Consider the following 12452-nt stretch of genomic DNA (forward strand, 5'->3'; position numbering starts at 1 on the left):
GCCAGGTCAGAAGAAAATGAATGAACTGGTTTTCCTTCTTTGGGGAGTTAGAGTTCTGTGGGATTTTCACTTTATAAACCTGGCATTATTTTGTAGCACACCTTGTAGTGTTGGTTTCTGCCTCTTCCTGCAGGCCGTTTGGTCTTATATTTTGATAGTAGTTTACTTTGACAGGATGTAGCAGTTTTATTAAGGACTTTATGAGACAAAGGATCATTTGCCAGAAGAGTCCTTTTTTGTTTTATTTTCACTGTTCTTTGCCTTTGTCAGGAGATTGTTTGAACAATGACAGTTATCAGTATCTCTCAGCACAAACACCGAGGGTGAGCGCTAGATTCACACTCGGGGTATGGAGTTACTGCCAGATCCCTGCAGAGCTGTGAGATGCAGACAGGAGGGGGAGAGGGTAGGGAACCGAGCTGGGAAACTGCAGACTTGTCTCTTGGGAGCCAGACAGCTGAGGCTGAGAACGGTGAACTTGCTGCGCCAGTGCCAGAGGGAGACAGGAATTGCCCTGGGAGTGCTGGGTGAAGCCATCCCTGAAGTCGGAAGGGCTACAAACGATGCCCCAAGAGGAATGATGAGGGGAGGGGGCAGCGTCTCCCCATTGCTCAGAGGACAAGCCTGGGCAGAGACAAGAAGGAAGCTGGGGAAGTCAAGAGGCCTGAGCCAGCCTTGAAGCCAGGCTGACCCCACCATAGAGGCGAGAGGGAGATGAGGAGCCTGACAGCCCAGCTGGTCACCCCTCCCCATCTAACACGGTGTCCTGTGTGGGGACGACAGAGACTGTCTGCCCCACTCACCCCACACCCCATCCCTCTAATCTCCGCTCCTTGGATTCCTGCCCTCGCAGTGTTTGCTTTGTCACGGCCCCAGCACCTCTCCTGGGCATCTCTCTGCCCTTTTCTACCGGTTGGTAAATGTTGCTCTGTTGCTGGTGCACGGGGGATTTGGGTGCAGCAGTGTGCTGGGCTGGGGATGGAAAGTCCCATGCTGAGCTGGGCTGGGGGTGGGGTCAGGAGTCTGTTTCTCCTTTGTTATAATAAAGTAGAATTTAGTTTCTCACACTGTGTCCTTGTTTTCCATGAAGTACCCCTTGGGTTCAGAGTGGAGGTGAACAGTAACTGCAGTGCTAATGTGGTCTGGTACGGAAATGCAGTGAGGTCACTCATACAGTCTCAGCTCTGCCCTCTCAGGCTCAGTTGCAGGCAGTATATTGACAAATTTCTGTGTGGATAATTGGGCTAAAGTGATTCTGCTCTGAGCTGGTTTCAACCCCAAACCCCGGCTCTCTCAACCTTACCACCTGCCTAATTCTAGCTCAGACCCATTTCAAGCAATGGGGCTATCGGCAGTGGTACAATTAAGCATGTGACTAAGGTTTGGCAGGACTGGGAGGTTAGATGGGTGGGTTTGGGAGTCTCTCCCTGATCATACTCGGCCTGATCCTCACACCACAACTTTCCCCAAATTCATTCTTGTTTGGTTTCAAAATAATTATGTCTCAGTTAATACTATGATTATTCTTAGACAGCAGCAGCCAGAGGCTCCCCAGAAGTCCAAGGCTGTACTGCGCTAGGTGCTGTACATACACATCATGAGAGACAGCCCCTAAGGGAAAGAGCTTCCAGCCTAAATATGCAGAACAGCCAACATAAGGATTTTGCAAGTGTCAGGAGTGACTCTGAAATCTAACCGGCTACGAGTGATGCCCCAAGGGGAATGATGAGGGGAGGGGGCAGCATCTCCCGATGGCTGAGAGAACGAAGCTCTGCCCTGGAAGCAGCTGTTCAGCTTCTGTTACGTGTGACAAACGCAGATTGTTTTTCCCCAGAATTACAGCTCTTACCCCTAGAGCGCAGACAACGTTCTCTGAGGACAGTCAATCTCTTACGGCTTTAGCAATAATCACTGCCAATGGGGCTGTTCCGACATTCTGCACCGGCTGTCAGACCTTGCCATGGAGAGATACCATCAAAGCCCCACGCTGTTCTGATGAAGGTATTTTAGGGCTTGGGGGCCCTGATTATATTAAACTGGATTTTAAATCCCGTTAGATTTTCAGTAAATTTTTCAAAAGTATCATTTAAAAAATGACTTAGGATTAGAGTTTTAGCTATTAGGCACCTGAGGATGCAGAGAGGGGCTTAGTGGGGTTGTCAAAGCAGGTTAGGCATTAGGGGCTAGATCAGGAGCTCTCAAACTGGGGGCCAGGTCCCCGCAGGGGGTCACGAGGTTATTATATGGAGGGTCGTGAGCTGTCAGCTTCCACCCCAAACCTCACTTTGCCTCCAGCATTTATAATGGTGTTAAATATATAAAAAGTGTTTTTAATTTCTAAGGGGGGGGGGTCGCACTCAGAGGCTTGCTGTGTGGAAGGCGTCACAAGTACAAAAGTTTGAGAGCTACTCGGCTAGATGCACAAAAAAGATTTAGATGCCCAGGTGCTACTTTCACTTTAGATACCTGAATCTGACATTTTGATGCCAACAACCCTAAAACACACACACACTCAACTGTTGCCTAACTGCTTGGGAGCAGAGAGGGTGGGGTTTGGGGGAAGGGGCGGAGCAGGGGCAGGGCTTGGGGGAAGGGGCGGAGCAGGGGCCGGGAAGGAGGAGAATGGGGAACAGGTGGGGCAGGAAGGGGTGGGGTGGGGGAAGCTGTCCCAGGCCCTGCACCCCACTAGGGGGAGCCCTGGGTAAGGTTGTTCTTATTTTCTGACTTGTCCCAACCTGCTGAAACTCGACAGTGGTGTGGGATGGACGCACAGAGTCTTCGGCTTCCAAAGACCCTGCCTGGTGTTCATGTGCATCAATTACCTCTTAACAGAGGAGTCTGCACACTAGAGTGAGGTCATTGAAACAGCATTTGTTTGGCAGCTTCATTTGCGCTGCTAACAGTGTAGCATCCTGCCATGGAAATGTCTGCCCAAGTGACCTGTGGGTTGGATTCATTTTCGTGGGAGGCAGGACATGTGGAGGATCATTTAAACTCTATTTCCTTAGGATTCACCTTCAATATACTTCTGTGCCGGTGAGATCTCGGACCATTATAGTCCATACCTCAGCAGGCAGGCACAGGCAGCAGTGCACTCGTCCAGTTGCCTTGACTGAGAAGGTTTCTAATCAAAGGGAGTGTAGATTCCAGGAAGCTCCTGGGATAATATCTCGCTGGAGATGAAAGGGCTTGTTCAGAAAGAGAGTTTGACGTCTGTAGGGTAAAGATGAGCCACATGGGTTTGCCTCCATGCAGGCAGGGGTAGGCATCACCATGTTGTGCAACGGACACTTGACAAAATGACTGGACTTAAGTGACAGACATGGGCCAGGGGTTATGTCATTCGGTCATCATTCAATCCACAAAATAGCACACCATTTTCCACACTGAACCCTGCCCCCCAATAACCTATCTATCTAGCTAATAACAACAACAATCATAATACATTCAACTCACTTCACAATGTACCTCACCACTGCACACTGTACCTCACCACTGCACAATGTACCTCACCACTCACAATGTACCTCACCACTGCACACTGTACCTCACCACTGCACACTGTACCTCACCACTCACAATGTACCTCACCACTGCAGTCAATTTTTTTTGTGGGATGGGGCATTGAAATAAATAATTATAGATTCATAGATTCTAAGACTGGAAGGGACCTCGAGAGGTCATCGAGTCCAGTTCCCTGCCCTCATGGCAGGACCAAATACTCTAGACCAGGGGTGGGCAAACTTTTTGGGCCGAGGGCCACATCTGGGTGGGGAAATTGTATGCAGGGCCGGGGCGGGGGTTGGGGTGCAGGAGGGAGTATGGGATGTGGGAGGGGGTGTGGTGTGCTGGAAGGGGCTCAGGGCAAGGGATTGGGGCAGAGGAGGGGTGCAGGGCATATGAGGGAGCTCGGAAGGGGGTTGGCGTGCAGAAGGGGTGCCGAGTGTGAGAGGGGGCTCAGGGCAGGGGGTAGGGGTGCAGGAGGGGTGGGAGGTGCAGGCAGAGGGCGTAGGACAGGGAGTTGGGGGGCGGGGTGCAGGAGGGGTTCGGGCTCCGGCCTGTGCCACTTACCTAAAGCGGCTCTGGGGTGGCAGTGGTGCAAACCGGGGCCAGGGCAGGCTCCCTGCACGCCTGCCCTGGCCCCACGCTGCGCCGTTCCGGAAAGCGCTGTGGCCCCTGGGGGAAGGGGGGGTGGAGGGCTCCGCGTGCGCTGCCCTTGCCGCGCCTCCAGGTACCTCCCCCAAAGCTCCCATTGGCCATGGTTCCCTGTTCCCAACCAATGGGAGCTGCGGGAGGCAGTGCCTGGCGGCAAGAGCAACACATGGAGCCCTCTGCCCCCCCACCCCTGGGGGGCTGCAGAGAAGTGGTGCCGGCCGCTTCTGAGACCGGTGTGGGGCCTGCAGCACCACGGGGGGCAATCCCACGGGCCGGATCCAAAGCCCTGAGGGGCCGGATCCGGCCTGTGGGCCGTGGTTTGCCTACCCCTGGTCTAGATCCATCCCGGATAGATATTTATCTAACCTACTCTTAAATAGCTCCAGAGATGGAGATTCCACAACCTCCCTAGGCCATTTATTCCAGTGTTTAACCACCCTGGCAGTTAGGAACTTTTTCCTAATGTCCAACCTAAACCTCCCTTGCTGCAGTTTAAGCCCATTGCTTCTTGTTCTATCCTTAGAGGCTACGGTGAACAAGTTTTCTCCCTCCTCCTTATCACACCCTTTTAGATACCTGAAAACTGCTCTCATGTCCCCTCTCAGCCTTCTCTTTTCCAAACTAAACAAACCCAATTCTTTCAGCCTCCTTCGTAGGTCATGTTCTCAAGACCTTTAATCATTCTTGTTGCTCTTCTCTGGACCCTCTCCAATGTCTCTACATCTTTCTTGAAATGCGGTGCCCAGAACTGGACACAATACTCCAGTTGAGGCCTAACCAGCGCAGAGTAGAGCGGAAGAATGACTTCTCATGTCTTGCTCACAACACACCTGTTAATGCATCCCAGAATCACGTTTGCTTTTTTTGCAACAGCATCACACTGTTGACTAATATTTAGCTTGTGGTCCACTATAACCCCTAGATCCCTTTCTGCCGTACTCCTTCCTAGACAGTCTCTTCCCATTCTGTATGTGTGAAACTGATTGTTCCTTCCCAAGTGGAGCACTTTGCATTTGTCTTTGTTAAACTTCATCCTATTTACCTCAGACCATTTCTCCAATTTGTCCGGATCACTTTGAATTATGACTCTGTCCTCCAAAGCAGTTACAATTCCTCCCAGTTTGGTGTCATCTGCAAACTTAATAAGCGTACCTTCTATGCCAATATCTAAGTCGTTGATGAAGATATTGAACAGAGCCGGTCCCAAAACAGATCCCCACGGAACCCCACTCTCTGAGTACGGTTATCCAGCCAGTTATGCACCCACCTTATAGTAGCCCCATCTAAGTTGTATTTGCCTAGTTTATTGATAAGAATATCATGGGAGACCGTATCAAATGCCTTACTAAAGTCTAGGAATACCATATCCACCGCTTCTCCCTTATCCACAAGACTCGTTATCCTATCAAAGAAAGCTATCAGACTGGTTTGACACGAGTTCTTTACAAATCCATGCTGGCTAGTCCCTATCACCTTACCACCTTCCAAGTGTTTGCAGATGATTTCCTTAATTACTTGCTCCATTATCTTCCCTGGTACAAAAGTTAAACTAACTGGTCTGTAGTTTCCTGGGTTATTTTTATTTCCCTTTTTATAGATGGGCACTATGTTTGCCCTTTTCCAGTCTTCTGGAATCTCTCATCTCCCATGATTTTTCCAAAGATAATAGCTAGAGGCTCAGATACTGCCTCTATTAGCTCCTTGAGTAGTCTAGGATGCATTTCATCAGGCCCTGGTGACTTGCAGACATCTAACTTTTCTAAGTGATTTTTATCTTTTATTTTATCTTCTAAACCTACCCCCTTGCCATTAGGATTCACTATGTTAGGCATTCCTTCAGACATCTCGGTGAAGACCGAAACAAAGAAGCCATTAAGCATCTCTGCCATTTCCAAGTTTCCTGTTACTGTTTCTCCCTCCGCACTGAGCAGTGGGCCTACCCTGTCCTTGGTCTTCCTCTTGCTTCTAATATATTGATAAAAAGTCTTCTTGTTTCCCTTTATTTCCATAGCTAGTTGGAGCTCATTTTGTGCCTTTGCCTTTCTAATCTTGCCCCTGCAGTCCTGTATTATTTGCCTATATTCATCCTTTGTAATCTGTCCTAGTTTCCATTTCTTATATGACTCCTTTTTATTTTTTAGATCATGCAAGATCTCGTGGTTAAGCCAAGCTGGTCTTTTGCCACATTTTCTATCTTTCCTACCCAGCAGAATAGCTTGCTTTTGGGCCCTTAATAGTGTCCCTTTGAAAAACTGCCAACTCTCCTCAGTTGTTTTTCCCCTCAGTCTTGATTCCTTATTGGACCTTATCTATCAGCTCTCTGAGCTTACCAAAATCCGCCCTCCTGAAATCCATCGTCTCTATTTTGCTGTACTCCCTTCTACCCTTCCTTAGAATTGCAAACTCTATGATTTCATGATCACTTTCACCCAAGGTACCTTCTACTTTCAAATTCTCAATGAGTTCCTCCCTATTTGTTAAAATCAAGTCTAGAACAGCTTCCCCCCAGTAGTTTTCTCAACCTTCTGAAATAAAAAGTTGTCTGCAATGCAGTCCAAGAATGTATTGGATAGTCTGGGCCCCGCTGCGTTATTTTCCCGACATATATCTGGATAGTTGAAGTCCCCCATCACCACCAAATCTTGGGCGTTGGATGATTTTATTAGTTGTTATAAAAAAGCCTCATCTATCTCTTCCACCTGGTTAGGTGGCCTGTAGTAGACTCCTAGCATGACATCACCCTTGTTTTTTACCCGTTTTAGCCTAACCCAGAGACTCTCAACACTCCCGTCTCCTATGTCCATCTCCACCGCAGTCCAAGTGTGCGCATTTTTAATATATAAGGCAACACCTCCTCCCTTTTTCCCCTGTCTGTCCTTCCTGAGCAAGCTGCACCCATCCACACCAACATTCCGATCACGTGTATTATCCCACCAAGTTTCAGTGATGCCAACGATGTCATAGTTGTATTTATTTATTAGCACTTCCAGTTCTTCCTGCTTATTACCCATACTTCATCCCTCCACCGCTCCGCCTCGTCCCTCCACCGCTCCGCCTCTTCCCCCAGGCTCCGCCCTCACTCCGCCTCGTCCCTCCACTGCTCCGCCTCTTCCCCCAGGCCCCGCCCTCACTCCGCCTCTTCCCCTGAGGCTCCGCCCTCACTCCGCCTCGTCCCCCCCACTGCTCCGCCTCTTCCCCTCAGGCTCCGCCCTCACTCCGCCTCGTCCCTCCACCGCTCCGCCTCTCCCCCAGGCTCCGCCCTCACTCCGCCTCGTCCCTCCACTGCTCCGCCTCTTCCCTCAGGCCCTGCCCTCACTCCGCCTCTTCCCCTGAGGCCCCGCCCTCACTCTGCCTCATCCCTCCACCGCTCCGCCTCTCCCCCAGGCTCCGCCCTCACTCCGCCTCGTCCCTCCACCGCTCCGCCTCTCCCCCAGGCTCCGCCCTCACTCCGCCTCGTCCCTCCACCGCTCTGCCTCTCCCCCAGGCTCCGCCCTCACTCCGCCTCGTCCCTCCACCGCTCCGCCTCTCCCCCAGGCTCCGCCCTCACTCCGCCTCGTCCCTCCACCGCTCCGCCTCTCCCCCAGGCTCCGCCCTCACTCCGCCTCGTCCCTCCACTGCTCCGCCTCTTCCCTCAGGCTCCGCCCTCACTCCGCCTCGTCCCTCCACTGCTCCGCCTCTTCCCTCAGGCTCCGCCCTCACTCCGCCTCTTCCCCTGAGGCTCCGCCCTCACTCCGCCTCGTCCCTCCACTGCTCCGCCTCTTCCCTCAGGCCCTGCCCTCACTCCGCCTCTTCCCCTGAGGCTCCGCCCTCACTCCGCCTCGTCCCTCCACCGCTCCGCCTCTTCCCTCAGGCCCTGCCCTCACTCCACCTCTTCCCCTGAGGCCCCGCCCTCACTCCGTCTCATCCCTCCACCGCTCCGCCTCGTCCCTCCACTGCTCCGCCTCTTCCCCCAGGCTCCGCCCTCACTCTGCCTCGTCCCTCCACTGCTCCACCTCTTCCCCTCAGGCCCCGCCCTCACTCCGCCTCGTCCCTCCACCGCTCCACCTCCCCCCCGCCCCGCCCACCGTCCGCCTCTTCCCCCCGGCCCCGCCCCCACTCTGCCCCATCCCTCCACTGCTCCGCCTCTTCCCCCAGGCCCCGCCCTCACTCCGCCTCATCCCCCCACCGCTCCGCCTCTTCCCCCAGGTCCCGGCCTCACTCCGCCTCATCCCCCCACTGCTCCTCCTCTTCCCCCAGGCCCCGCCCTCACTCTGCCCCATCCCTCCACTGCTCCGCCTCTTCCCCCAGGCCCCGCCCTCACTCCGCCTCGTCCCTCCACTGCTCCACCTCTTCCCCCAGGCCCGCCCTCAGTCCACCTCTTCCCCCAGGCCCCGCCCCCACTCTGCCCCCTCCCTCCACTGCTCCGCCTCTTCCCCCAGGCCCCGCCCTCACTCCGCCTCATCCCCCCACCGCTCCGCCTCTTCCCCCAGGTCCCGGCCTCACTCCGCCTCATCCGACCACTGCTCCGCCTCTTCCCCCAGGCCCCGCCCTCACTCTGCCCCATCCCTCCACTGCTCCGCCTCTTCCCCCAGGCCCCGCCCTCACTCTGCCCCGTCCCTCCACGGCTCCGCCTCTTCCCCCAGGCCCCGCCCTCACTCCGCCCCATCCCCCCACTGCTCCGCCTCTTCCCCCACGCCCCGCCCTCACTTCCGCCTCTTCCCCCCCGGCCCCGCCCTCTCTCCGCCTCATCCCTCCACTGCTCCGCCTCTTCCCCAGGCCCTGCCCTCACTCCGCCTCGTCCCTCCACTGCTCCGCCTCTTCCCCCAGGTCCCGCCCTCACTCCGCCTCGTCCCTCCACTGCTCCGCCTCTTCCCCCAGGCCCCGCCCTCACTCCGCCTCGTCCCTCCACTGCTCCGCCTCTTCCCCCAGGCCCCGCCCCCTCCGCACGTAACTCACACTTGCCTGCCTGGCTAAGACCCTTCTGGACTTGAGTTCTCAACAGCTGCACGTAGGTACCTGCGGCTGTGGTGCATCGCTGGGGGTCGTGCCCTGCACCAGGGCCGGGGGGTGGAGGGCTGTGAGGGGCAGCGGGAACACAGACTGGTTGGGCGGCTGCAGCACACCCGAGAGGGACCCCAGAGTGTGTGCGCGGGGCAATGGAGGCAGAATGAGGGGTTCCTGCCCCCTGGGAAATGTGATGGGGAAAATCCGGGGGGGGGGCAAGGATGCTGTTTTGGAGGGAGCGTCTGAAAGGGGGTGGGGGCAGAATCTTGATCTAATGAAGACTGGGGTGTGTGGGGTCCTGGTGTGGGGGGGGGGAACTGGACAGTACAGAGCACTTGGGGGACTACATGGGGGGGTCCTGGTAGGGGTGGGGGGCGTGTATGGGGGCCTGCCTGGGGGCAGGGCAGTTGGGGATGCTGCATGGGGCCCTGGCTGGGGCAGTCGCTGTGGGGAGCCCATGTTCCTTGCAAGATCCCTGAGCCCCGGCGGCTGCTGCTGGGGACCCCGAAGCCCTGGCTGCAGCCGGGCCCATCCCACTGCTCCCCAGGAGCGTCCCCCAGGGCAGAGCCCCCCAGCCCGGCCAGGGTCCCCCTTCCCAGCCCCTGCTCCCAGGGAGGGCGCCACTTGGAGAGAAGGTAAAAGAGATCCCCCCCCGAAGGTGGATTAACATTTATTGGGACCCTGGGCACAAAGAACATTGTCCCCCCATCTCCCTGCACCCCCCTTCTGGGATAAAAGGAAAGGTCCTTTCATGGATTGAGAACTGGTTAATGGACAGGGAACAAAGGGTAGGAATTAATGGTAAATTCTCAGAATGGAGAGGGGTAACTAGTGGTGTTCCCCAAGGGTCAGTCCTAGGACCAATCCTATTCAATTTATTCATAAATGATCTGGAGAAAGGGGTAAACAGTGAGGTGGCAAAGTTTGCAGATGATACTAAACTACTCAAGATAGTTAAGACCAAAGCAGATTGTGAAGAACTTCAAAAAGATCTCACAAAACTAAGTGATTGGGCAACAAAATGGCAAATGAAATTTAATGTGGATAAATGTAAAGTAATGCACATTGGAAAAAATAACCCCAACTATACATACAACATGATGGGGGCTAATTTAGCTACAACGAGTCAGGAAAAAGATCTTGGAGTCATCGTGGATAGTTCTCTGAAGATGTCCACGCAGTGTGCAGAGGCGGTCAAAAAAGCAAACAGGATGTTAGGAATCATTAAAAAGGGTATAGAGAATAAGACTGAGACTATATTATTGCCCTTATATAAATCCATGGTACGCCCACATCTCGAATACTGTATACAGATGTGGTCTCCGCACCTCAAAAAAGATATTCTAGCACTAGAAAAGGTTCAGAAAAGAGCAACTAAAATGATTAGGGGTTTAGAGAGGGTCCCATATGAGGAAAGATTAAAGAGGCTAGGACTCTTCAGCTTGGAAAAGAGAAGACTAAGGGGGGACATGATAGAGGTATATAAAATCATGAGTGATGTTGAGAAAGTGGATAAGGAAAAGTTATTTACTTATTCCCATAATACAAGAACTAGGGGTCACCAAATGAAATCAATAGGCAGCAGGTTTAAAACAAATAAAAGGAAGTTCTTCTTCACGCAGCGCACAGTCAACTTGTGGAACTCCTTACCTGAGGAGGTTGTGAAGGCTAGGACTATAACAATGTTTAAAAGGGGACTGGATAAATTCATGGTGGCTAAGTCCATAAATGGCTATTAGCCAGGATGGGTAAGAATGGTGTCCCTAGCCTCTGTTCGTCAGAGGATGGAGATGGATGGCAGGAGAGAGATCACTTGATCATTGCCTGTTAGGTTCACTCCCTCTGGGGCACCTGGCATTGGCCACTGTCGGTAGACAGATACTGGGCTAGATGGACCTTTGGTCTGACCCGGTACGGCCTTTCTTATGTTCTTATGTTCTTCTCCCCTTTCCCCAAGGCCACAACGCGCTGGCCTGACCAACCGTGGTAAGAGCTGCTCAGGGAGACCAGGACACTGTGCTGGACCCTTCATCTGCCCTGGGTGGCGCCCCCTGGGGGGGGGGGCAGGGATATGGGGCAGCAGCTGTTCTCGGGCACCCGTCACCCACCCAGGACAAGTGGAGGCCCATGGGCTCCCCATAGCTGCCTGGGCTCCCTGGGTGGCGTTTACCACAGTCTAGGGCAGTGATCCCCAAACTGTGGGGTGCCCCAGCTGCACCTCTGGCCCCACTCCCAATGCAGCCCCACTCCTGGCCCCTGACTGCCACCTCTGGACCCACCACAGCCCCTGGCTCTGGCCATGGCTCCCAGGGTGGGGTGCGGACCAGAACGAGCACAACCAAAAAAGTTTGGGGCCCCTGGCCTCAGGTGACCATCCAGCCTGCTTTGGCCTTGGGAAAACTTTATGAATGCCCCATTTTGCCAATCAAAAGGGGTGGGGGGGTCTGCAGGGGGCCTGGCGGGGGCTGAGGGAAGGAAGGGAGAAGGGGCTCAGCCAGCTCCGTGCGGGGGGGGGCCTGGGGGGAGGGAGAAGGGGCTCGGCCAGCTCCATGCAAGGGGTGGGGGACGGGAGGGGGGCTCGGCCAATGCTGCATGGGGGCCAGGAGAGAAAGGGGGCTCCGCACTGGGGGGTGGGGGGGAGGGAGAGGGGGCTCGGCCGGTTCCGTGCGGGGGTGGGGGTGGGGGCAGGGAGGGGGGCTCGGCCAATGCTGCATGGGGGCGGCGGGAGAGAAAGGGGGCTCCGCACTGGGGGGTGGGGGGGAGGAAGAGGGGGCTCGGCCGGTTCCGTGCGGGGGGTAGGGAGAGGGGGCTCGGACGGCGCTGCGTGGGGGATGGGGAGGGAGAGAGGGCACCACACGGGGGAGTGAAGGAAGGGAGGGGGGGCTCGGCCGGCTCTGCGTGGGGGGGGCTGGGGGAGGGAGAGGGGGCTCGGCCGGTTCCATGCGGGGGTGGGGGAAGGGAGAGGGGGCTCGGTCGGTTCCATGCGGGGGTGGGGGCTCGGCCGGCTCCGCGCGGGGAGGGGCGGAGGAATACATTCGTTCTCCACCCAGGCTCTGTCAGTCTCCCGGCCTGGCGTGGGACCTCAGAAGGAAGAGGGGGTGCAGGCTGAGGGGTGATGGGGAAGGAGCAGCAGGGGCAGGGCAGAGTGCCAGCGCTCCGGCGGGGCCCCCCGTGGCACAGATCCCGTCGGCCCGTGCAGTGATCCGCCCCGGGGTGCAGGGGCAGGGTGGGACGGGGATGTGAGGCAGCGGGTGCACTGGAGGGAAGGTGAGGTGACGCAGGCATGGGTGGCAGGAAACGCTGGCTGGGGCGCA

At 55.4% G+C, this 12452-nt stretch overlaps 1 protein-coding gene across 1 annotated transcript in view; it reads left to right on the forward strand.

Moving 5' to 3' along the window:
- The window catches only part of LOC123357130 (zinc finger protein 2-like), a 28166-nt gene extending 25927 nt beyond the window's left edge, over nt 1-2239 (forward strand). Inside the window, exon 5 of the mRNA XM_045000437.1 lies at nt 1835-2239. Within this exon, the coding sequence (XP_044856372.1) occupies nt 1835-1902 (68 nt within the window). The 3' untranslated portion in view covers nt 1903-2239. The remainder of the gene's footprint in view (nt 1-1834) is intronic.
- Nucleotides 2240-12452: the final 10213 nt, after the last annotated feature.

Source organism: Mauremys mutica, unplaced genomic scaffold (assembly GCF_020497125.1).
Source record: "Mauremys mutica isolate MM-2020 ecotype Southern unplaced genomic scaffold, ASM2049712v1 000322F_np12_subseq_620308:696330_obj, whole genome shotgun sequence".
NCBI lineage: Eukaryota > Metazoa > Chordata > Testudines > Geoemydidae > Mauremys > Mauremys mutica.